Here is a 27,249-nt window from a genome sequence, read left to right as displayed (position 1 = left end):
AAAGATTTTATTTTCTCCTTTCCGGAGGAGACACAGAAGGCCTTAGTTAGGCCATTTAAAAACTCGACTTATCTTCAACTTCAAGTTTTAGCGGGACATCTTCCAGGTACTTGGATAAGCGATAATGAGGACAGGAACTAGATCGACCCAGAGTAATCTATGGGGGCGAGGGGGTGGAGAAGAGGGGAGAGAGAACATTTTTTTTTTTTTTTTTTTTTGTCTGTTGAGTTTGTTTTATTAAAGATAAAAATTTTATTTTACTATTTCAGTTTGTACAATATTAAGGAATTATATGGATAATGAAGGTTAATTTGTCTAGATTAGAGCTTACTGGTCTACTTGGGGCCCTGCGTGGCGCACAAGGTAACTGATCTGTATATATGTACACCTTGTTGAATATCAATAAAAAAAGTATAAAAAAAACAAAAAAACAAAAAAAAACAAATTAGAGCATGTAAATGTTAGATTATTATGCTTTAAAGGGCCATAATACCCAAATGTTTAAACACTTGAAAGTGATGCAGTATAGCTGTAAAAAGCTGACTAGAAAATATCACCTGAACATCTCTATGTAAAAAAGAAAGATATTTTACCTCAAAAGTTCCTCAGTAGCCACACCCCATTGTAAATGACTTCTAAGCAACAAATCAGTATGTCTGTCCCGGGACAGCCGAAGGGATGAGCCTTGTACACTCTGATTTTATTTCCCTATTCAGTGTAAGGCAGTTTACAATGAAATCTCATGAGAGTTAAGTCAAATCTCATGAGATCACAGTAAAAGAGTTCATGACCTGTTACAGTATAAGAAGCTGAGTATAACTTTTTACACAGAACTTACTCTGCTGAATTGAGGAGATTGTGAGGTAAAATATCTTCCTTTTTTACATAGAAATGCTCAGGTGATATTTTCCTGTCAGCTTTTTACAGTTATACTGCATCAGTTTCAAGTGATTTAGCATATGAGTATTATATCCCTTTAAAAAAGTTTCAATAGTACTTTCTTATCTATATTATTTTGTTGGGTCTTCTTATACTGTAACTCTGTCAGCAGTACTGCTAATTTTGCAGGTAGGAGCCAATCGGAATCCACACCCTCCTAGAGAGGAGACTAGATAAGATGCAACAAAACGTTTTGCATGTTTGTCATTAGCATAACACAATGGCTGACTGCTCACACTCTAGAGTAAGTTTTTTTTTTTTTTATGGCGCATGGAGTCAAAAGAACAATAAACACCTTGAGATTTGTATATGAAATGTTTAGTTATGCATAATAAAACTACTTTGCAATATATTTTCATTGTTTTATTTGCCCCCTTTTCATATAATTTAGCTCTGAAAATTGATCAATTTCTAAAACTCAGAACTTCAAATGCACCCTGCTATCATTTCTAGACTAACTCTGCTACATATATGTCCCTTATTGCCTTTAACTGATAACCACTGCAAATAAATGCATTTTATATTAACTTAATGACTATGGCTAGCCTGGTGGTCTGCTGACTAAAGGAGTTTGGCTATTGAAACATACTTGCCAAAAAAGGGGGTGTTAATTTGTTGTAAAAATGTTATTCTTTAGCAGCACAACAAAGATGTATTATAATTACATGGTATTAACTGACCCTTTAAATGCTATTAATTCATAAAGTTTTGTTACAATAGGTTGTTACAGTGTAAGCAAAAGAAACTCGAGAAATAAAAAATATATATACTAACTCCCTCACCACAAACATATATTAAAGGGCCATTATAGCAATAAAATGACATGTTCTAATTTGTTAGAGAAAGTCACTTTATCACTAGCAACACAGCAAAGCTATGTGTTTAACCCTCAGCCAAGGGATACCCTTGCTCATTGCCCAAGATGCCTCTGAAAAAAATGTCAAAATCTAAACCAGGTAAGAAGAAGTTCTTAGTTCGGTCCATCCTGTGATGGGGAAAAAAAAAGGAATAAAGGGGAGTGAATATGGGTCCAACCTTTAAGGTGAAAGGTTCGGGGATGGTCTTTTCTTTCCATGCCCTTAAAACAGGCATTTCAGACTGGAGAGTATTACCTAGGGAGAGCCAAGATATATCTCTTAATTTCTTAGTATATAAAATAAATAGAAACTTACATAGCCAACATCAGGCCTGTAGCAGGTATATGCCCCTAAGACACTGTGCAGCAGATCATGATAGGGTCCACCCTGTTAAAAAAGATTAAATGTGATCAAGGAATATATATTTAATAAAATATTTGCAGCATATATTGCTCCAGAAATATTACAGTAAACTTTAATTAAAACAGTATAACTGCACTGCAGATGCACTCAAAGCTTCAATATCACTTAATTCCCAAAGGAAGGTTAGAGCTATGTTTTTAAACAAAAACATGGTTCTGAAAGGAGCATTAAACACAAAATACATTTTATATGTATTGTATTGAGGTTATTCCCCACCCCCTGCTATTTATGGGTGCCGCCATGTTTATATTTAGCCTTTTATTGCTTTCCAGTGCTGATGTGTTCCAACAGAGGTGCATGAAATCTATTTAATATTTTATGTCCCTTTAATTGCTTAATTATGCATGTGAAACATCAAGGGTCATTTGTGATATCCTGTGCATTTGTATGGCTATAACACTAAACAGAATGGGTAAAGCAATGTTTATTGTCCTTCCATAGTTATCCAACTTATTATGTATAAACACTACAGAACTCTTCCTGAAGACAAATTAAAAGGCTTTGTGGTGTGTTTACAACATTTGTTAGATTCAATTCATTGGAATATTTTTCTATGCCTTATAAACTAATTACCAGAACCTTGTAGCAAAACATTACTATGATAACCTGTGAGCAACTTACAGAAACTATTAAACCTACTATAAAAATGCCTACAAAACTACACCAATACCACTGTTGCACAATAGTTTCCTTTCCAAATGTTAAAGTCACCATTTTTCTGTACCTTCTGGAAGATGTACAGTGATGGGAATGTTCTGGATATGTCCAATTTAATTAGCTCCAAGCTGGCTTCTCTATCAGAAACAGACACTCCTGCATCTGCAAATTAAATAACAGGCAGGATGTTGTAAAAACAAAAAGGTCCCTTGGTGCATGCATCCTATCATTGACCATTATTTTACGTGTTAAAAAATATAAAACTACTACTACTACAATAATTACTATTATATGGCAAGAAGGCTGAAAATGATAAGTCGTCTTAGAGCAATTTAACTTATTGCTAGAATGGCACAACCTTAAAGGGACACTGAACTCAATTTTTTTATTTCATGATTCAGATAGAGCATGCCATTTTAAGCAACTTTCTAATTTACTCCTATTATCAATTTTTCTTCGTTCTCTTGGTATTTATTTGAAAAAGCAGAAATGTAAACATAGGAGCCGGCCCATTTTTGGTTCAGCACCCTTGGTAGTGCTTGCTGATTGGTGGTTTACATTTAGCACCAAACCAATCAGCAAGCGCTACCCAGGTGCTGAACCAAAGATGGGCTTGTAAGCTTAAATTCCTGCTTTTTCAAATAAAGATACCAAAAGAACAAAAAAATGATAATAGGAGTAACTTAGAAAGTTGCTTAAAATTGCCTGCTCTATCTTAAATACGAAAGAAAAAAATTAGGTTCTGTAACTCTTTAAATAAATTAATGGATCAATAAAATTGTAAATGCTGTAAAGTTTTGTGAATTTCTGACAAGGGATGACATTCTAGCACCTAAAACAAGGCCTTCAAGAATCATTTGTTATTTCAGAATACTGTCTTAAAGCTTGACTAAGCTTTCACTTCAGAAAAAATATATAAAGCAGATTAAACTAGACGTTTCGGTTAATTCTCGTCATAAAAAATAAACAGTCCATAACATCTTTCAAAATTAAGATTTCATTTTTTTTTAAATTCAATTGCTTGACAGTAAGACAAAAAAAAAAAAAAAAAAAATACATGACCTTCACAATAAAGGGACAATAAAGCAAAAATTTAACATTCATGATAGAGCATTCAATTTGAAAGAATTTTCTAATGTACTACTTTTATCAATTTGCTAATTTTAATAAGCAAACAATAAGAGGTACTAGCGCCTACTAAGTATGTGTAAGAGCTCACATTATATCCATACATAAGACTAATTGGCTGATGGCAATCACATAATACAGTGGGCAGGGAAATTGAAACAATCTGAAAATTCTCAGGCAAAAAATAAATAAATCTATTGATAATTTGAAATTTAGAGTAAGTGTTGTTGCATTGTCTCTTTATTGTGCATTTGTGGATTGTACAATTCTACTTCTTTCTTTAAGTTTCTGCAAGATTTTTTTTTTATATCTACAAATATATATTATCTTTAAATACTAGCGTCTTTTTATGCACAAAACTTGGTAACATTTCTTTTCTTAAACCTCCAAATAACACAATTTACACACTCTCATGGTACAACTGGTATGATAAATGGCACAACAACCACAGCAATCACTAGATAGATAGAAGGACATTAAGCTCATTATATAAATCTAAAGGTTTCATTCTTTTAATCAAAATATCTTGTGGATATTTATATAATGGCTCCTAGCCCTAGGCAATACTGACCAGCAATGAATAGTTTCTCAAGAGGGGGTAAAACAGAACCAAACTCCTCCTGCTAAGTTGCATAAAAGTAAAAAAAAAGTCTGACCAGGCCCTTTTAGGTATTGTAAATGTACAAGAATATACTGTTTAAGTGTGGGAGCCTGGTAAGCATAAATATGAGCCATATATAAATATGAAATCTATACATTTTTGTATATTTGATTTAATTTTGGTTTATCTTGTAAAAAAAGTATAGTATTCTATTTCTCAACACGGCATCTCAGTCGAGGTATTTTGGTAAAAGACTTGGCCCGAGAAAGACCCATCCAAAGTAATCAAGACCTCCCTGAGTAACAAACAAAGGTGCTCCAGCTTAAATCTAAAAGAAACAATCTCAGAATCAGCCAAAGGAAACACACTATCAGAGTCTGAAATTTCGCCCTCAGACACTACTGAAATATCTTCTTCCTCAGTCCGTTGTGAGAAGGAACATTAGATAAAGCTGCAACAGAGTCAGAAATTATTCTGTGCTTACCCTGTAACACAGAAAAAGCAGACTAAGGGGCCTGTATGAAGCCTGATGCCCTGTGTTTCTGGCGAGCCTGCAGGCTCGCCAGAAACACCAGTTATGAAGCAGCGGTCTAAAGACCGCTGCTCCATAACCCTGTCCACCTGCTCTGATGAGGCGGACAGGAATCGCAGGAATTTAACCCGATCAAGTACGATCGGGTTGATTGACACCCCCCTGCTGGCGGCCGATTGTGAGCTGCTGGTGCAATGCTGAATACGGAGAGCGTATTGCTCTCCGCAATCAGCGATGTCTGTCGGACCTGATCCGCACTGTCGGATCAGGTCCGACAGACATATGATAAATAGGCCTCAATGCCTTAGATATAGCAGAGGATATGTGAGTAGACAAATCCTGCAAAGAAAAACTAGCCTGAGACGAAACAAAAGGCACTGCATGTGAAGAGGAGTGAGATTGGGATGAATGAGGAGAAAGCTGAGCTACAGCTGGAAAAGGAGTCTCCTGAACAATAGTCTCCCTAGAAAATGAAGGCTCTGTATCAAAAAGTCTATCCCTATACTGCATAGTCCTCTCTATACATGAACAGAAAGGGATAGGAGGCTCCATATTAGCATCTAGGCATAAGTTACAAGTCACAGCTTGCAAGTCTTCTTGGTCCATATTAGTCACACACAGAAAAAAAATAATAAAATAAATAAATACATTTTTCAAAAAAATATATAGAACGTTACTGTCTCTTTAAATAACAATACTATCACTTTAATAATAAAATAAAAAACATAGCACTGAGTCCCTACAAGCACCTCTGCACACTAACAGACCAACTGAGGTGCTAAATAACCACCCTATCAGTCGGAGGATATGAGAAGCACAACCAGGAGGAAAACACTGCGCAGATAGATGAACCGGACCCTTACACAGACGTTCCCAAAGAAAACTGCAGCACCGGAGTGGACACAGAGTGAAACCGCTCACTGCTGCACTAAATGACAAACCCCCAGAGCAAAAGAGCGCGAACACTACGAACCATACAAAAACTCCGCCCATCGTGGGCGTCATACAACCTCCTGGCGGGCATAACAGCCTAATAGAAACAGTGCCGCCGGGAGAAACTTACATAAAGGCAGAGCCGAAATAAAGCTGCCTGAAATAACCGTTTAAAAGCAAAAAAATAAATATAAGCCTAGCATCCCACTCTTCACAATGCCCCACGCAATTCAGAAATAAAAAACCTGAACACAGTCAGGAAAATTACCCCACAGTACTGCTAGGAAAATAAATTCTGAACTCTCAGGAATATTACCCCTCAAAGTGCCAAAATTCTTTTAAATAAAAGCAGCACTTACCTCAAAGATAATCCACCCAGCAGCAGTGCAGCTCAAAGTATTAAAGGGAAAAACTCCTTACATGGACTTGTGGAAGAAACAAAAAGACTGAGTAATCCTACTCAGACTTTATTTACAAGCAAACAAGGCCGCATAAACTTATATGGGAGGCACAGAGGGGATTATACCCCCCAAGTTCCCAAATGCTCAAAAGCCCCCATTTGCTCTACTGAAGAGACAGACATGGAACTACGGCTATACCACAAAAGCAACCAAATAAAACCTGCTTTGCTTAAAAATAACAAACTCTTGATAGAAGAATCAGACACCTAACTTTACCACGTCCTTGCACTACAAGGAAAGAGAATGACTGGGGGTTGTGGGTAAGGGGATTGGTATTTAACAGCTTTGCTGTGGTGATCTTTGCCTCCTCCTGCAGGCCAGGAGTGATATTCCCAATAGTAATTATGATGATCCGTGGACTCACAGTGTAATTATAAAGTTGCCTTTTGCTACTTGACGTCATCAGGTCGATTTTTGTCATTACACAATGTCGAACCAGCTGCTGGAAAGACTGTTCTGGGTAACTGCCATTCTGTTGGAAGTGCCTGATGACTGATGAAAGACGTAAGCCCATGAAAACATTGCTATCCAGAAATAACTAGATACTTTGTACTCCCTCTTAATATCACGAGAAATTTGTTGTGCAGAATAAAATTCTTTATATTCCTTCCACTCTGGAAATATTTCAGCACCAAAGCTACAGCGCTTATTTATAAGACACCGATAGAAAGTTCTGAATCATGCACTGACCTTGACATAAGACTCCCGAAGGGTAAGGGCTTCAGTTTAAATAAATGTATTCAACTGGGGTCTGAAAGTGGGGGACCTCTTCCTAGATAGAGTTGTATCAATCCCCCAATCTACATATGTTAGACGTAGTAAAAAGGTTTTTTTTTTCGTTTTGTTTTCTAACATTGTATCCATGCAGCAATCCCTGCTGGTAGTCCCAACAGAGAAGGTCAAATAAAATGCATGTGAAGTGCATCCTTGTGCACACACTATCATTCATGCATGCCCAAGATGGTATTCAATACTGGACCTTCAAAAGGAAGAGAGCTGGAACACCACAGCCCGTGGAAGGCCCTACTGGAGACATCTCCCACTCCCAGGTACATAAAGAAACGGACAACAAAGCACACAACATAACCCACAAACAATAGTGCCAGTTCACAAGCCAGAGATGGCCCATTTTACCTTTAAAACACTAAACACTCAGTCCTGTCCAATATGTTTATGAATGGAGTGCTTGGTCACATTAATTCCCTCTTGGAGGTCAAGTTAATTTCTGTTGAGTACTGTCTAAAGTGAACCAAGAAAATTATATGTTTGGGTGACCACTTTGGTTAAGACTTTTAGAAAATAATCATGCTCAAAATGGGACCTATTAATTCTTAAGGGGTCTCTTCTGTGACAGCTGTCTTTTTATCCATTTTGGGTTACATGTCTCTTGAATTCCGGCAATGACATAACAAAGGCACATGAACCATTGATATTCTGCTAAGCATATGTCAAAAGTAAAAACTGATCTGTAGAGACTTATATTAGATATTTAAGGGAGCGGTACAACTATTTTTCACAAAATCAATTACATCAATAAATAGAAAATCAAGAAAATCATCACCATATCGTTAAAAACTAAAAGATATATCATTCATCAATTTATTAGAGGAGAAACCGTAAAAACCCAATTGTAAAATTGTGTTCTCAAATAAGCAAAATCTGGTAAAGCTAAAAAGAACTCTAAAAACATAGCTCAAATAAATACATTTACTATTAAAATAATCTCATAACATTCATTCATGAAAAACTGATATAAAAACAACTTTATATGAATTCTTACTGTACACACGATGACAAAGAACAATAATACAACAGCACTGTACGTATCAGAGTACTAAAAGTGCTTGTAATTCCTTCATAAGGATAAGTATGAGTGCAGTTGCAATGATTATTAAATGGTTAAAATGGATTTTAAGACTTCTCCTTCAATCCTTTTAATCTCCAAATCTTCAATAAGTGGTGATCAGATACAACTGTTCATCCAACTGTTATCAAGGAGCAACACTAATATGCATTAATTTAACACAAAAACAGGGAGATTTCTTCAGAGTACTCACTTTACTGTCTTCCCGGGTGTCCCTTCAGCTTGCGCTCCGCATGTAACTCCATATCGAGGCTGGAGATGTGTCAAGATCTGGTTGTAGATAGTCTAATTGATGTCTATATGTGCATCAGTCTTAATTGTGTTATGAACTCCAGCTGATATTAAATTCACTCCGTGTTAGAGTATGAATTATACCTCTGGTGGGTTCTTTTTAAACAAATTACAGATGCCCGTAGGGACAAATAAGTTTAATCCTCACTAGATCATGTGGCAACACGTTTCAGCCATGTTGTCAGCCTTAGTCAAGCCTGATGTAATGATGTAACCAGGATAGTATCTTCTGTTTAAGGTATACTAAGGGGTATTACCCACTTATCATAAGCTTACCTTATTAGTGAATATTTAGAGCAATATTTTCTGGTTGCCACATGGTCTGTAGAGACTTACATGGTCTTATGAACAAGGTCCAGATACTTGCAGCAACATCGATGGCTTTTAAATTTGAGCTGAAGCAGCTCAGAGGCGTTACAATTTTGGACCAGTAAAATAGCATTTGGGAAGGACCTTTTCTATGCAGCTGACATAGTGAATCCAAGAGGAGATTATTGCCAATAGCCTTAAAGGGACAGTCTAGTCAAAATTAAACTTTCATGATTCAGATAGGGCATGTCATTTTAAACAACTTTCCAATTTACTTTCATCATAAAATCTACCTTGTTCCCTTGGTGGTATTTTTGAAAAGCTAAACCTAGCTAGGCTTAAACAGATTTCTAAACCGTTGAAAACCGCCTCTTAGCTCAGAACATTTTGATTTTTTTTCATAGTTAGACAGTACTAGTTCATGTGTGGCATATAGATAACATTGTGCTCATTCCCGTGGAGTTATTTAGGAGTCTGCACTGATTGTCTAAACTGCATATCTGTCAAAAGCACTGAGATAAGGGGCAGTGTGCAGGGGCTTAGATACAAGGTAATTACAGAGGTAAAAAACATAATTTATGTAAGAACTTACCTGATAAATTCATTTCTTTCATATTAACAAGAGTCCATGAGCTAGTGACGTATGGGATATACATTCCTACCAGGAGGGGCAAAGTTTCCCAAACCTTAAAATGCCTATAAATACACCCCTCACCACACCCACAAATCAGTTTAACGAATAGCCAAGAAGTGGGGTGATAAGAAAAAAAGTGCGAAGCATATAAAATAAGGAATTGGAATAATTGTGCTTTATACAAAAAAATCATAACCACCACAAAAAAGGGTGGGCCTCATGGACTCTTGTTAATATGAAAGAAATGAATTTATCAGGTAAGTTCTTACATAAATTATGTTTTCTTTCATGTAATTAACAAGAGTCCATGAGCTAGTGACGTATGGGATAATGACTACCCAAGATGTGGATCTTTCCACACAAGAGTCACTAGAGAGGGAGGGATAAAATAAAGACAGCCAATTCCTGCTGAAAATAATCCACACCCAAAATAAAGTTTAACAAAAAACATAAGCAGAAGATTCAAACTGAAACCGCTGCCTGAAGAACTTTTCTACCAAAAACTGCTTCAGAAGAAGAAAATACATCAAAATGGTAGAATTTAGTAAAAGTATGCAAAGAGGACCAAGTTGCTGCTTTGCAGATCTGGTCAACCGAAGCTTCATTCCTAAACGCCCAGGAAGTAGAAACTGACCTAGTAGAATGAGCTGTAATTCTTTGAGGCGGAATTTTACCCGACTCAACATAGGCAAGATGAATTAAAGATTTCAACCAAGATGCCAAAGAAATGGCAGAAGCTTTCTGGCCTTTCCTAGAACCGGAAAAGATAACAAATAGACTAGAAGTCTTACGGAAAGATTTCGTAGCTTCAACATAATATTTCAAAGCTCTAACAACATCCAAAGAATGCAATGATTTCTCCTTAGAATTCTTAGGATTAGGACATAATGAAGGAACCACAATTTCTCTACTAATGTTGTTGGAATTCACAACTTTAGGTAAAAATTCAAAAGAAGTTCGCAACACCGCCTTATCCTGATGAAAAATCAGAAAAGGAGACTCACACGAAAGAGCAGATAATTCAGAAACTCTTCTAGCAGAAGAGATGGCCAAAAGGAACAAAACTTTCCAAGAAAGTAATTTAATGTCCAATGAATGCATAGGTTCAAACAGAGGAGCTTGAAGAGCTCCCAAAACCAAATTCAAACTCCATGGAGGAGAAATTGACTTAATGACAGGTTTTATACGAACCAAAGCTTGTACAAAACAATGAATATCAGGAAGAATAGCAATCTTTCTGTGAAAAAGAACAGAAAGAGCGGAGATTTGTCCTTTCAAAGAACTCGCGGACAAACCCTTATCTAAACCATCCTGAAGAAACTGTAAAATTCTCGGTATTCTAAAAGAATGCCAAGAAAAATGATGAGAAAGACACCAAGAAATATAAGTCTTCCAGACTCTATAATATATCTCTCGAGATACAGATTTACGAGCCTGTAACATAGTATTAATCATGGAGTCAGAGAAACCTCTATGACCAAGAATCAAGCGTTCAATCTCCATACCTTTAAATTTAAGGATTTCAGATCCGGATGGAAAAAAGGACCTTGAGACAGAAGGTCTGGTCTTAACGGAAGAGTCCATGGTTGGCAAGATGCCATCCGGACAAGATCCGCATACCAAAACCTGTGAGGCCATGCCGGAGCTATTAGCAGAACAAACGAGCATTCCCTCAGAATCTTGGAGATTACTCTTGGAAGAAGAACTAGAGGCGGAAAGATATAGGCAGGATGATACTTCCAAGGAAGTGATAATGCATCCACTGCCTCCGCCTGAGGATCCCGGGATCTGGACAGATACCTGGGAAGTTTCTTGTTTAGATGAGAGGCCATCAGATCTATCTCTGGGAGCCCCCACATTTGAACAATCTGAAGAAATACCTCTGGGTGAAGAGACCATTCGCCCGGATGCAACGTTTGGCGACTGAGATAATCCGCTTCCCAATTGTCTACACCTGGGATATGAACCGCAGAGATTAGACAGGAGCTGGATTCCGCCCAAACCAAAATTCGAGATACTTCTTTCATAGCCAGAGGACTGTGAGTCCCTCCTTGATGATTGATGTATGCCACAGTTGTGACATTGTCTGTCTGAAAACAAATGAACGATTCTCTCTTCAGAAGAGGCCAAAACTGAAGAGCTCTGAAAACTGCACGGAGTTCCAAGATATTGATCGGTAATCTCACCTCCTGAGATTCCCAAACTCCTTGTGCCGTCAGAGATCCCCACACAGCTCCCCAACCTGTGAGACTTGCATCTGTTGAGATTACAGTCCAGGTCGGAAGAACAAAAGAAGCCCCCTGAATTAAACGATGGTGATCTGTCCACCACGTTAGAGAGTGCCGAACAATCGGTTTTAAAGATATTAATTGATATATCTTCGTGTAATCCCTGCACCATTGGTTCAGCATACAGAGCTGAAGAGGTCGCATGTGAAAACGAGCAAAGGGGATCGCGTCCGATGCAGCAGTCATAAGACCTAGAATTTCCATGCATAAGGCTACCGAAGGAAATGATTGAGACTGAAGGTTTCGACAGGCTGTAATCAATTTTAGACGTCTCTTGTCTGTTAAAGACAAAGTCATGGACACTGAATCTATCTGGAAACCCAGAAAGGTTACCCTTGTTTGAGGAATCAAAGAACTTTTTGGTAAATTGATCCTCCAACCATGATCTTGAAGAAACAACACAAGTCGATTCGTATGAGACTCTGCTAAATGTAAAGACGGAGCAAGTACCAAGATATCGTCCAAATAAGGAAATACCACAATACCCTGTTCTCTGATTACAGACAGAAGGGCACCGAGAATCTTTGTGAAAATTCTTGGAGCTGTAGCAAGGCCAAACGGTAGAGCCACAAATTGGTAATGCTTGTCTAGAAAAGAGAATCTCAGGAACTGATAATGATCTGGATGAATCGGAATATGCAGATATGCATCCTGTAAATCTATTGTGGACATATAATTCCCTTGCTGAACAAAAGGCAATATAGTCCTTACAGTTACCATCTTGAACGTTGGTATCCTTACATAACGATTCAATAATTTTAGATCCAGAACTGGTCTGAAGGAATTCTCCTTCTTTGGTACAATGAAGAGATTTGAATAAAACCCCATCCCCTGTTCCGGAACTGGAACTGGCATAATTACTCCAGCCAACTCTAGATCTGAAACACAATTCAGAAATGCTTGAGCTTTCACTGGATTTACTGGGACATGGGAAAGAAAAAATCTCTTTGCAGGAGGTCTCATCTTGAAACCAATTCTGTACCCTTCTGAAACAATGTTCTGAATCCAAAGATTGTGAACAGAACTGATCCAAATTTCTTTGAAAAAACGTAACCTGCCCCCTACCAGCTGAACTGGAATGAGGGCCGTACCTTCATGTGAACTTAGAAGCAGGCTTTGCCTTTCTAGCAGGCTTGGATTTATTCCAGACTGGAGATGGTTTCCAAACTGAAACTGCTCCTGAGGACGAAGGATCAGGCTTTTGTTCTTTGTTGAAACGAAAGGAACGAAAACGATTGTTAGCCCTGTTTTTACCTTTAGACTTTTTATCCTGTGGTAAAAAAGTTCCTTTCCCACCAGTAACAGTTGAAATAATAGAATCCAACTGAGAACCAAATAATTTGTTTCCCTGGAAAGAAATGGAAAGTAGAGTTGATTTAGAAGCCATATCAGCATTCCAAGTCTTAAGCCATAAAGCTCTTCTGGCTAAGATAGCCAGAGACATAAATCTAACATCAACTCTAATAATATCAAAAATGGCATCACAGATGAAATTATTAGCATGCTGGAGAAGAATAATAATATCATGAGAATCACGATTTGTTACTTGTTGCGCTAGAGTTTCCAACCAAAAAGTTGAAGCTGCAGCAACATCAGCCAATGATATAGCAGGTCTAAGAAGATTACCTGAACATAGATAAGCTTTTCTTAGAAAAGATTCAATTTTTCTATCTAAAGGATCCTTAAACGAGGTACCATCTGATGTAGGAATGGTAGTACGTTTAGCAAGGGTAGAAATAGCCCCATCAACTTTAGGGATTTTGTCCCAAAATTCTAATCTGTCAGGCGGAACAGGATATAATTGCTTAAAACGTTTAGAAGGAGTAAATGAATTACCCAATCTATCCCATTCCTTAGCAATTACTGCAGAAATAGCATTAGGAACAGGAAAGACTTCTGGAATAACCGCAGGAGCTTTAAAAACCTTATCCAAACGTATAGAATTAGTATCAAGAGGACTAGAATCCTCTATTTCTAAAGCAATTAGTACTTCTTTAAGTAAAGAGCGAATAAATTCCATCTTAAATAAATATGAAGATTTATCAGCATCAATCTCTGAGACAGAATCCTCTGAACCAGAAGAGTCCAAAGAATCAGAATGATGGTGTTCATTTAAAAATTCATCTGTAGAGAGAGAAGATTTAAAAGACTTTTTACGTTTACTAGAAGGAGAAATAACAGACAAAGCCTTCTTTATGGATTCAGAAACAAAATCTCTTATGTTATCAGGAACATTCTGCACCTTAGATGTTGAGGGAACTGCAACAGGCAATGGTACATCACTAAAGGAAATATTATCTGCATTAACAAGTTTGTCATGACATTTAATACAAACAACAGCTGGAGGAATAGCTACCAAAAGTTTACAGCAGATACACTTAGCTTTGGTAGATCCAGCAGGCAGAGGTTTTCCTGTAGTATCTTCTGGCTCAGATGCAACGTGAGACATCTTGCAATATGTAAGAGAAAAAACAACATATAAAGCAAAATAGATCAAATTCCTTATAAGACAGTTTCAGGAATGGGAAAAAAATGCCAAACATCAAGCTTCTAGCAACCAGAAGCAAATGAAAAATGAGACTGAAATAATGTGGAGACAAAAACGACGCCCATATTTTTTGGCGCCAAATAAGACGCCCACATTATTTGGCGCCTAAATGCTTTTGGCGCCAAAAATGACGCCACATCCGGAACGCCGACATTTTTGGCGCAAAATAACGTCAAAAAAATGACGCAACTTCCGGCGACACGTATGACGCCGGAAACGAAATGAATTTTTGCGCCAAAAAAGTCCGCGCCAAGAATGACGCAATAAAATGAAGCATTTTCAGCCCCCGCGAGCCTAACAGCCCACAGGGAAAAAGTCAAATTTTTGAGGTAAGAAAAATATGATAATTAAAGCATAATCCCAAATATGAAACTGACTGTCTGGAAATAAGGAAAGTTGAACATTCTGAGTCAAGGCAAATAAATGTTTGAATACATATATTTAGAACTTTATAAATAAAGTGCCCAACCATAGCTTAGAGTGTCACAGAAAATAAGACTTACTTACCCCAGGACACTCATCTACATGTTTGTAGAAAGCCAAACCAGTACTGAAACGAGAATCAGTAGAGGAAATGGTAAATATAAGAGTATATCGTCGATCTGAAAAGGGAGGTAAGAGATGAATCTCTACGACCGATAACAGAGAACCTTATGAAATAGACCCCGTAGAAGGAGATCACTGCATTCAATAGGCAATACTCTCCTCACATCCCTCTGACATTCACTGCACGCTGAGAGGAAAACCGGGCTCCAACTTGCTGCGGAGCGCATATCAACGTAGAATCTAGCACAAACTTACTTCACCACCTCCCTTGGAGGCAAAGTTTGTAAAACTGATTTGTGGGTGTGGTGAGGGGTGTATTTATAGGCATTTTAAGGTTTGGGAAACTTTGCCCCTCCTGGTAGGAATGTATATCCCATACGTCACTAGCTCATGGACTCTTGTTAATTACATGAAAGAAAACAGAATTTATGCTTACCTGATAAATTTCTTTCTTTTGTGATGTATCGAGTCCACGGATTCATCCATACTTGTGGGATATTCTCCTTCCCTACAGGAAGTGGCAGAGAGGGCACCCACAGCAGAGCTGTCTATATAGCTCCTCCCTTAGCTCCACCCCCCAGTCATTCGACCGAAGGCTAGGAAGAAAAAGGAGAAACTATAGGGTGCAGTGGTGACTGAAGTTTTTTTAAATAAAAATATACTACCTGTATTAATTAGAAAGGGCAGGCCATGGACTCGATACATCACAAGAGAAAGAAATTTATCAGGTAAGCATAAATTCTGTTTTCTCTTGTAAAATGTATCGAGTCCACGGATTCATCCATATTTGTGGGATACCAATACCAAAGCTTTAGGACACGAATGAAGGGAGGGCAAGACAGGTTCCTTAAACGGAAGGCACCACTGCTTGTAGAACCTTTCTCCAAAAAATAGCCTCCGAAGAAGCAAAAGAAGCAAATTTGGAAAATTTGGAAAAAGTATGAAGCGAAGACCAAGTCGCCGCCTTACAAATCTGTTCAACAGAAGCCTCATTTTTAAAAGCCCATGTGGAAGCCACTGCTCTAGTAGAATGAGCAGTAATTCTTTCAGGAGGCTGCTGGCCAGCAGTCTCATAAGCCATACGGATGATGCTTTTCAGCCAAAAAGAAAGAGAGGTAGCCGTAGCCTTTTGACCTCTCCGCTTACCAGAATAGACAACAAACAATGAAGATGTTTGATGGAAATCTTTGGTTGCTTGTAAGTAGAACTTTAAAGCACGAACCACTTCAAGATTGTGCAACAGACGTTCCTTCTTTGAAGAAGGATTAGGACACAGCGAAGGAACAACAATTTCCTGACTGATATTTCTATTAGAAACAACCTTAGGAAGGAATCGAGGTTTGGTATGTAAAACCACCTTATCTGCATGGAAAATAAGATAAGGTGAGTCACACTGTAAAGCAGATAACTCAGAAACTCTTCGAGCCGAAGAGATAGCTACTAAAAACAAAACTTTTCCAATCCTTCTTGGAGAAAAGACAGAATTCTAGGAATCCTAATCTTATTCCATGAGTAACCCTTGGATTCACACCAACAAAAATATTTGCGCCAAATCTTATGATAGATTTTCCTGGTGACAGGCTTTCTAGCCTGAATCAGGGTATCAATGACCGACTCAGAGAAACCACGCTTTGATAGAATCAGGCGTTCAATCTCCAAGCAGCCAGAGGCAGATAAATTAAATTTGAATGCTTGAACAGACCTTGGATTAGAAGGTCCTGTCTCATTGGCAGAGTCCACAGTGGAACAGATGACAAGTCTACCAGGTCTGCATACCAAGTCCTGCGTGGCCACGCAGGCGCTATCAGAATCACAGAAGCTCTCTCCTGCTTGATTCTGGCAACCAGAAGTGGGAGGAGAGGAAACGGTGGAAATACATAGGCCAGATTTAAGGACCAGGGCACTGCTAGAGCATCTATCAGTACCGCCTGGGGATCCCGGGACCTGGACCCGCAACGCGGAACTTTGGCGTTCTGTCGGGACGCCATCAGATCCAATTCTGGTGTGCCCCATAGCTGAGTCAGCTGGGCAAATACCTCCGGATGGAGCTCCCACTCCCCCGGATGAAAAGTCTGACGACTTAGGAAATGCGCCTCCCAGTTCTCTACCCCTGGGATATGGATTCCTGAGAGATGGCAAGAGTGATCCTCCACCCATCTGATAATTTTGGTTACCTCCATCATCACTAGAGAACTCCGTGTTCCTCCTTGATGATTTATATAGGCTACAGTCGTGATGTTGTCTGACTGAAATCTGATTAATTTGGCCGCAGCTAGCTGAGGCCACGCCTGAAGCACATTGAATATCGCTCTCAGTACTAGAATGTTTATTGGGAGGAGAGATTCCTCCCGAGACCATAAGCCCTGTGCTTTCAGGGATTTCCAGACTGCTCCCCAGCCTAGCAGGCTGGCATCTGTCGTTACTATGAGCCACTCTGGCCTGCGGAAACATATTCCCTGAGATAGGTGGTCCTGAGACAACCACCAGAGAAGAGAATCTTTGGCCTCTTGGTCCAGATGCAGTTGAGGAGATAAATCTGCATAATCCCCATTCCACTGTTTGAGTATGCATAGTTGCAGTGGTCTGAGGTGTAGGCAGGCATAAGGAACTATGTCCATTGCTGCTACCATAAGTCAGATTACCTCCATACACTGAGCCACTAATGGCCGAGGAATGGAATGAAGAGCTTGGCAAGTGATTAAAAGTTTTGATTTTCTGACCTCCGTCAGAAATATTTTAATTTCTACCGAATCTATCAGAGTCCCTAGGAAGGAAACTCTTGTGAGAGGGACGAGAGAACTCTTTTTTATGTTCACCTTCCACCCGTGAGATCTCAGAAAAGCCAACACGATGTCCGTGTGAGACTTGGCTAGCTGGAAAGTCAACACCTGAATTAAGATGTCGTCTAGATAAGGCGCCACTGCTATACCCCGCGGTCTTGGACCACCAAAAGGGACCCTAGCACCTTTGTGAAGTCCACGGTAGTCATATATTGACCCTCCTGGATCAGAGGAAGAATAGTCCGAATAGTCTCCATCTTGAATGATGGTACTCTGAGGAATTTGTTTAGAATTTTGAGATCCAAGATTGGTCTGAAAGTTCCCTCTTTTTTGGGAACCACAAACAGGTTGGAGTAAAAACCTAGCCCTTGTCCCGCTCTTGGAACTGGGCGAATCACTCCCATGGTATGTAGGTCTTCTACACAGCGTAAGAACGCCTCTCTCTTTGTCTGGTTTGCAGACAATTGAGAAATGTGAAATCTCCCCCTTGGGGGGGGGGGGGGGTCTTTGAAGTCCAGAAGATATCCTTGGGACACAATTTCTAAAGCCCAGGAATCGCAGACATCTCTTGCCCAAGCCTGAGCAAAGAGAGAGAGTCTGCCCCCTACTAGATCCGGTTCCGGATCGGGGGCTACCCCTTCATGCTGTCTTAGAGGCAGCAGCAGGCTTCTTGGCCTGTTTACCTTTGTTCCAAACCTGGTTAGGTCTCCAGACTGACTTGGATTGAACAGAATTCCCCTCTGGTGCTGCAGGGGAAGCTGAAGCGGGACCACCCTTGAAGTTCCGAAAGGAGCGAAAATTATTTTGTCACCACACTACTCTTTGCCCTTCCTAGCAGTTAAGCAGGCAGAGAGAATGACTGGGGTGTAGCTAAGGGAGGAGCTATGTAGAAAGCACTGCTGTGAGTGCTCTCTCTGCCACTTCCTGTAGTAAAGGAGAATATCCCACAAGTATGGATGAATCCGTGAACTCGATACATCTTACAAGAGAAAGTATATTATAACTGTGTTGGTTATGCAAAACTGGAGAATGGGAAATAACAGGATTATCTGTCTTTTTAAAAAATAAAAATTCTGGTGTGGACTGTCCCTTTAATGTAAGTATGAATATATGTTATCCAGTGAAAACAAAATTTATGCTTACTGGATAAATTTATTTCTCTTGTGGTGTATCCAGTCCACGGATTCATCCATTACTTGTGGGATATTCTCCTTCCCAACAGGAAGCTGCAAGAGGACACCCACAGCAGAGCTGTCTATATAGCTCCTCCCCTAACTTTCACCCCCAGTCATTCGACCGAAGACAAGCAAGAAAAAAGGAGAAACTATAGGGTGCAGTGGTGACTGTAGTTTAAAAATAAAAAACACCTGCCTTAAAATGACAGGGCGGGCCGTGGACTGGATACACCACAAGAGAAATAAATTTATCAGGTAAGCATAAATTTTGTTTTCTCTTGTAAAGGTGTATCCAGTCCACGGGTTCATTCATTACTTGTGGGATACCAATACCAAAGCTTTAGTGCACGGATGAAGGGAGGGACAAGGCAGGCCCTTAAACGGAAGGCACCACTGCCTGTAAGACCTTTCTCCCAAGAATAGCCTCCGAAGAAGCAAAAGTATCGAATTTTGTAGAATTTAGAAAAAGTATGAAGCGAAGACCAAGTCGCCGCCTTACAAATCTGTTCAACAGAGGCCTCATTTTTAAAAGCCCATGTGGAAGCTACCGCGCTAGTGGAATGAGATGTAATTCTTTCAGGAGGCTGCTGGCCAGCAGTCTCATAAGCTAAGCGTATTATACTTCTTAGCCAAAAAGAAAGAGAAGTTGCCGAAGCCTTTTGGCCTCTCCTCTGTCCAGAGTAGACAACAAACAAAGCAGATGTTTGACAAAAATCCTTCGGAGCTTGTAAATAAAACTTTAAAGCACGAACCACATCAAGATTGTGTAAAAGACGTTCCTTCTTTGAGGAAGGATTAGGACATAATGAAGGAAAAACAATCTCCTGATTGATGTTCTTATTAGATACTATCTTAGGAAGAAACCCAGGTTTGGTACGCAAAACTACCTTATCTGCATGGAAAATCAGATAAGGGGAATCACACTGTAAAGCAGATAACTCCGAAACTCTTCGAGCCAAGGAGATAGCTACTAGAAACAGAACTTTCCAAGATAAAAGTTTAATATCTATGGAATACAGAGGTTCAAACGGAACCCCTTGAAGAACCTTAAGAACTAAAATTTAAACTCCATGGCGGAGCAACAGGTTTAAACACAAGCTTAATTCTAACTAAAGCCTGACAAATGCCTGAACGTCTGGAACCTCAGCCAGACGTTTGTGCAAAAGAATAGACAGAGCAGAAATCTGTCCCTTTAAGGAACTAGCAGACAATCCTTTCTCCAATCCCTCCTGGAGAAAGGATAAGATTCTAGGAATCCTGACTTTACTCCATGAGTAACCTTTGGATTCACACCAATGAAGATATTTACACCATATCTTATGATAGATTTTCCTGGTAACAGGTTTTCAAGCCTGAATTAAGGTATCAATGACCGACTCGGAAAACCACGCTTTGATAGAATCAAGCATTCAATCTCCAAGCAGTCAGACGCAGAGAAATTAGATTTGGATGTTTGAAAGGACCTTGAAGTAGAAGGTTCTATCTCAGCGGCAGAGTCCATGGTGGAAAGGATGACATGTCCACCAGATCTGCATACCAAGTCCTGCGTGGCCACGCAGGAGTTTTCAAAATCACCGAAGCTCTCTCCTGCTTTATCTTGGCAATCAGACGAGGGAGCAGAGGAAACGGTGGAAACACATAAGCCAGGCTGAAGGACCAGGGCGCTGCTAGAGCATCTATCAGCGCTGCCTTGGGATCCCTGGACCTGGACCCGTAACAAGGAAGCTTGGCATTCTGACGAGACGCCATGAGATCCAGTTCTGGTTTGCCCCATAGTTGAATCAACTGGGCAAATACCTCCGGATGGAGTTCCCACTCCCCCGGATGAAAAGTCTGCTGACTTAAAAAATTCGCCTCCCAGTTCTCTACTCCTGGGATATGGATAGCTGAGAGATGGCAAGAGTGAACCTCTGCCCATAGAATTATCTTTGAAACCTCCAACATTGCCAGGGGGCTCTTTGTACCCCCCTGATGGTTGATATAGGCTACAGTCGTGATGTTGTCTGACTGAAATCTGATGAACCTGACCGCAGCTAGCTGAGGCCAAGCCTGAAGAGCATTGAATATCGCTCTTAGTTCAAGAATGTTTATCGGAAGGAGGGCTTCTGAGTCCACAAACCCTGAGCCTTCAGGGAGTTCCAGACTGCGCCCCAGCCCAGAAGGCTGGCATCTGTCGTCACTATAGTCCATTCTGGCCTGCGGAAGCTCATTCCCCTGGACAGATGGACCCGAGATAGCCACCAGAGAAGATAATCTCTGGTCTCTTGATCCAGATTTAGCAGAGGGGACAAATCTGTGTAATCCCCATTCCACTGATTGAGCATGCAAAGTTGCAATGGTCTGAGATGTAGGCGGGCAAACGGAACTATGTCCATTGCTGCTACCATTAAGCCGATTACTTCCATACACTGAGCCACTGATGGCTGAGAAGTGGAATAAAGAGCACGGCAGGAAGTTAGAAGCTTTGACAACCTGACCTCTGTCATAAAAATCTTCATTTCTACTGAATCTATCAGAGTTCCTAGGAAGGAAACTCTTGTGAGAGGGGAGAGAGAACTCTTTTCTTTATTCACCTTCCACCCGTGAGACCTCAGAAAGGCCAGAACAATGTCCGTATGGGACTTGGCGATTTGAAAAGTTGACGCCTGTATCAGAATTTCGTCTAGGTAAGGGGCCACCGCTATGCCCCGTGGCCTTAGAACCGCCAGTAGGGACCCTAGAACCTTCGTAAAGATTCTGGGTGCCGTGGCTAACCCGAAGGGAAGAGCCACACACTGGTAATGCCTGTCTAGGAAGGCAAACCTGAGAAACCGATGATGATCTCTGTGAATCGGAATGTGGAGATAAGCATCCTTTAAGTCCACGGTAGTCATATATTGACCCTCCTGGATCAAAGGTAGGATGGTTCGAATAGTCTCCATCTTGAAGGATGGGACCCTGAGAAATTTGTTTAGGATCTTGAGATCCAAGATTGGTCTGAAAGTTCGCTCTTTTTTGGGAACTATAAACAGATTGAAATAGAATCCTTGCCCCTGTTCCTCCCTTGGAACTGGGTGGATCACTCCCATGACCAGAAGGTCTTGAACACAACGTAAGAATGCCTCTCTCTTTATCTGGTTTGCAGATAATTGTGAGAGATGAAATCTCCCTATTAGGGATGAGGCTTTGAAATCCAGAAGATATCCCTGGGAAACAATCTCCAGAGCCCAGGGATCCTGGACGTCTCTTGCCCAAGCCTGGACGAAGAGAGAAAGTCTGCCCCCAACTAGATCCGGTCCCGGATCGGGGGCTACTCCTTCATGCTGTCTTAGAGGCAGCAGCAGGTTTTTTTGGCCGGCTTTCCCTTGCTCCAAGCCTGGTTAGGTCTCCAGACTGGATTGGACTGGGCAAAATTTCCTTCTTGTTTTGCAGTAGAGGAAGTTGAAGCTGCACCACTCTTGAAGTTCCGAAAGGAACGAAAATTAGTCTGTTTGGTCCTTAATTTGTTGGACCTATCCTGGGGAAGGGCGTGGCCTTTCCCTCCAGTAATATCAGAAATGATCTCCTTCAGTCCAGGCCCGAATAGGGTCTGCCCTTTGAAGGGGATGTTGAGAAGCTTAGACTTTGAAGTAACGTTAGCTGACCAGGATTTAAGCCATAGCGCCCTACGCGCCTGAATGGCAAAACCTGAATTCTTAGCCGTTAGCTTAGTTAAATGAAAAACGGCGTCAGAAATAAATGAATTGGCTAACTTAAGAGCTTTAAGCCTGTCTAGGATATCATCCAACGGGGTCTCCACCTGTAGAGCCTCTTCAAGAGACTCAAACCAGAAAGCCGCTGCAGCAGTGACTGGGGCAATGCATGCAAGAGGCTGGAGAATAAAACCTTGTTGTATAAAGATTTTCTTAAGGAAACCCTCTAATTTTTTATCCATTGGATCTAGGAAAGCACAACTGTCCTCGACGGGGATAGTTGTATGCTTAGCTAGGGTAGATACTGCTCCCTCCACCTTACGGACCGTCTGCCACAAGTCCCGTGTAGCGGCATCTATGGGAAACATCTTTTTAAACGCAGGAGAGGGAGAGAACGGTACACCTGGTCTATCCCATTCCTTCGTAATAATTTCTGAAAACCTCTTAGGGATTGGAAAAACATCAGTGTAAACAGGCACTGCAAAGTACTACAATGGTGTCACAGTCATCCAGAGTCGCTAAAACCTCCCTGAGCAACAAGCGGAGGTGTTCAAGCTTAAATTTAAATGCTGTCATTTCAGAGTCAGACTGAAGTAACGCCTTCTCTGAATCAGAAATGTCACCCACAGATAGAAGCTCTCCTGCTTCGGCTTCTGTACATTGTAAGGGTATATCAGACATAGCTACTAAAGCGTCAGAAAGCTCTGTATTTGTTCTAGCCCCAGAGCTGTCTCGCTTTCCTTGTAACCCTGGCAGTTAGGACAATACCTCTGTGAGGGTATGATTCAGAACTGCTGCCATGTCTTGTAAGGTAAACGCATTGGAGGCGCCAGATGTACTTGGCGTCACTTGCGCGGGAGATATAGGTTCTGACACATTGGGAGAGCTAGGTGGTTTAACCTCCCTTTTGTCAGTCTGAGAAACCTCTGGTGATAAATCCTTAAAACCCATAATATGGTCTTTATAACTTATAGAAAGGTCAGTGCATTTTGCACACATTCTAAGAGGGGGTTCCACAATGGCTTCTAAACATAATGAACAAGGAGTTTCCTCTATGTCAGACATGTTTAACAGACTAGTAATGAGACCAGCAAGCTTGGAAAATACTTTAATAAATGTGAAAAAGCAATTAAACAAAAACGGTACTGTGCCTTTAAGAGAAAAAAACTACCCCATAAACTGCAAAACAGTGATAAAAAGTAGTATAAGAGACTAAAGCAGCATTGCACCCACTTGCAAATGGATGATTAACCCCTTAGGCCCCAAAACGGATTAGAAAAACGGAAAAAACGTTAAAAAACAGTCAAACACAATGCCACAGCTCTGCTGTGGCCCTACCTGCCCTTAAACACGATTTTTGCAGGAAAAACACCCTCTATAGTGGTCCTAGATGCCAGAGGACTCCTTTAGGGAAGCTGGATGTCTCAGTCTGAATATCAACTGCGCATAAAGTGAGTGAAAATAGGCCCCTCCTACCATGCACTGAATGTCAGAGGGCCTTAAAAAAAGTACTCCTAGGAGTGATCTAACAAGCCATGTGGAAAACTAGGCCCCAAATAAAGATTTATCACCCTCAGAGAAAAAAACGTTTTTACTATAAAACATGCAAACGTTTTTACACTAAGTAATATGAGTATTAACATGAATATTACCCTTTTTTGCAAGCATGATCCCAGTTGCTGTTAAATCACTGTATCAGGCTTACCTCAAATATACCAGGCACTGTCAGCATTTTCTAGACCTTATCTCTCTAGAAGAAAAAATACTGAACATGCCTCAAAGCAGGCAATCTGCAGACCGTCCCCCCAACTGAAGTTTTCTTTCCATACCCTTCAGTTATGTGTGAGAACAGCAATGGGCCTTAGTTACAAACCGCTAAGATCATCAAACCTCCAGGCAGAATTCTTCTTCCAATTTCTGCCTGAGAGTAAAACAGTACAACGCCGGTACCGTTTAAAAATAACAAACGTTTGATTGAAGGTAAAAACTACACTAAGTCACCACATCTCTCTTGATACTTCCTTTCTTGTCGAGAGCTGCAAGAGAATGACTGGGGGTGGCAGTTAGGGGAGGAGCTATATAGACAGCTCTGCTGTGGGTGTCCTCTTGCAGCTTCCTGTTGGGAAGGAGAATATCCCACAAATAATGGATGAACCCTCCCTTGCAACTGGGTGGATCACTCCCATGACCAGAAGGTCTTGAACACAACGTAAGAATGCCTCTCTCTTTATCTGGTTTGCAGATAATTGTGAGAGATGAAATCTCCCTATTAGGGATGAGGCTTTGAAATCCAGAAGATATCCCTGGGAAACAATCTCCAGAGCCCAGGGATCCTGGACGTCTCTTGCCCAAGCCTGGACGAAGAGAGAAAGTCTGCCCCCAACTAGATCCGGTCCCGGATCGGGGGCTACTCCTTCATGCTGTCTTAGAGGCAGCAGCAGGTTTTTTTGGCCGGCTTTCCCTTGCTCCAAGCCTGGTTAGGTCTCCAGACTGGATTGGACTGGGCAAAATTTCCTTCTTGTTTTGCAGTAGAGGAAGTTGAAGCTGCACCACTCTTGAAGTTCCGAAAGGAACGAAAATTAGTCTGTTTGGTCCTTAATTTGTTGGACCTATCCTGGGGAAGGGCGTGGCCTTTCCCTCCAGTAATATCAGAAATGATCTCCTTCAGTCCAGGCCCGAATAGGGTCTGCCCTTTGAAGGGGATGTTGAGAAGCTTAGACTTTGAAGTAACGTTAGCTGACCAGGATTTAAGCCATAGCGCCCTACGCGCCTGAATGGCAAAACCTGAATTCTTAGCCGTTAGCTTAGTTTTGCACACATTCTAAGAGGGGGTTCCACAATGGCTTCTAAACATAATGAACAAGGAGTTTCCTCTATGTCAGACATGTTTAACAGACTAGTAATGAGACCAGCAAGCTTGGAAAATACTTTAATAAATGTGAAAAAGCAATTAAACAAAAACGGTACTGTGCCTTTAAGAGAAAAAAACTACCCCATAAACTGCAAAACAGTGATAAAAAGTAGTATAAGAGACTAAAGCAGCATTGCACCCACAAACGTTTGATTGAAGGTAAAAACTACACTAAGTCACCACATCTCTCTTGATACTTCCTTTCTTGTCGAGAGCTGCAAGAGAATGACTGGGGGTGGCAGTTAGGGGAGGAGCTATATAGACAGCTCTGCTGTGGGTGTCCTCTTGCAGCTTCCTGTTGGGAAGGAGAATATCCCACAAATAATGGATGAACCTGTGGACTGGATACACCTTTACAAGAGAAATATATATTCCTCATTAACATTAATTAATTTTCTTATGGATTAAGATTACATGCACCAGACACTGGAAACTATACAGACTGAATTGTATTGTTTTTGTGGTGTCTATACGTTTTCTACACAGGTTAATATTTGAAGTGTTATATTAATGATTAGATTGGAATACCTTCAATTTTACTCTTAGCCTTACATATTGACTAAGTCTTTCCCATGCAGAGACTGATATAAAGTATTTTTAAGTCTTGTCTCTCAACCAGGAGGACACATTTTTTGGTTTAAGCTTTCTTTATGCATCTTACCAACAAAGCATGGTTATAATTCTGACATCTGCAAAATAATCAGATGATCCATGACTAGGAGATGTTCTGTTTTGTGTAATTTCTTTATTTGTAATCCAATGAGGGTTGTTTACTGAATGAATTCCTGTTCTGCAGTGAAGTCATAAGAGGTGGAACTGTATTCTTCATTTCAATTATACAAAGGTTTTATGCTTATTCTATGTACATTTGTAGCCTTTGAATGGAGAAAACAATTGAGTCGAGCAGTATAAAAGAACTTGGAATGCCCAATACAAAATCAAATTTTTTAATAGACATGTATTCGCCATATGCCGAATATGATCGCAGGTCACAGCTGAATTTATTAATAGTGCACACTTACACAAATAAAAACGGCTCTGAAAGTGCTGAATGCCACGTCTGGCGACCATATTCAGCATTCATTTATGTAAACAAATGCACTTTTAATTTTTAATAACGAATACATTTGATATGGAGCAAAAGAAAGAAAACAAAGAAAGAAAAACGAATCTTCTAGCTACAACCATTTGTCAGTATACCTTGAATAAGCCAAATATCGGGTGTTGGGGGGGGTAAATTCTATATAAACACCCCCGGTAAGTTTAAAAAAAAAAAAAAAAAAAAAAAAAAGCTTCCTAATTTTCTTTTTATGTATGGTTAATCTGCTTTTTTTGTACATTCTATCTGGTACCACGAGTTGTAAAATATTTTTTTACCCCTGAGGTACACACTTATAATTATGGACAAGCTGACTGGTGGTATTGTATATGAGCCTCCGGGCAGGATATTCCAAATATCAAACTATGTTTTTTTCTATATAGCACTGTCTTGTACATAATTGTTGTGTATTTTGCTTCCATGGCAATGTGGAATTTGGGCGCAATTCTCACAAGGGGAAGACCTTTTTTGCTTTTTAAGCTTATGGTTTGTAACACTTCTGGTTGGACTGAGGAAGGGGATACGGTCCCCAAGCCGTCACCTATCATAAGGGATTGATGAACTTTATATGAAATCCAGCGACTGCGGTCTGTATTATCTTC

At 40.2% G+C, this 27,249-nt stretch overlaps 1 protein-coding gene across 1 annotated transcript in view; it reads right to left on the bottom strand.

The window, feature by feature from the left end:
• The window catches only part of LOC128640089 (TBC1 domain family member 12), a 483,074-nt gene that overhangs the window by 112,460 nt on the left and 343,365 nt on the right, over nucleotides 1–27,249 (bottom strand). The window contains exons 9-10 of the mRNA XM_053692423.1: nucleotides 2,944–3,038; nucleotides 2,112–2,183 (exon numbers count right to left, since the gene is read on the bottom strand). Coding sequence (XP_053548398.1) covers nucleotides 2,112–2,183; nucleotides 2,944–3,038 — 167 coding nt within the window. The remainder of the gene's footprint in view (nucleotides 1–2,111; nucleotides 2,184–2,943; nucleotides 3,039–27,249) is intronic.

Source organism: Bombina bombina, chromosome 9 (genome assembly GCF_027579735.1).
Source record: "Bombina bombina isolate aBomBom1 chromosome 9, aBomBom1.pri, whole genome shotgun sequence".
NCBI classification, from domain to species: Eukaryota; Metazoa; Chordata; class Amphibia; order Anura; family Bombinatoridae; genus Bombina; species Bombina bombina.
Note: the sequence above shows the minus strand (reverse complement) of the source record. Positions and strands in the feature narration are given on the sequence as shown.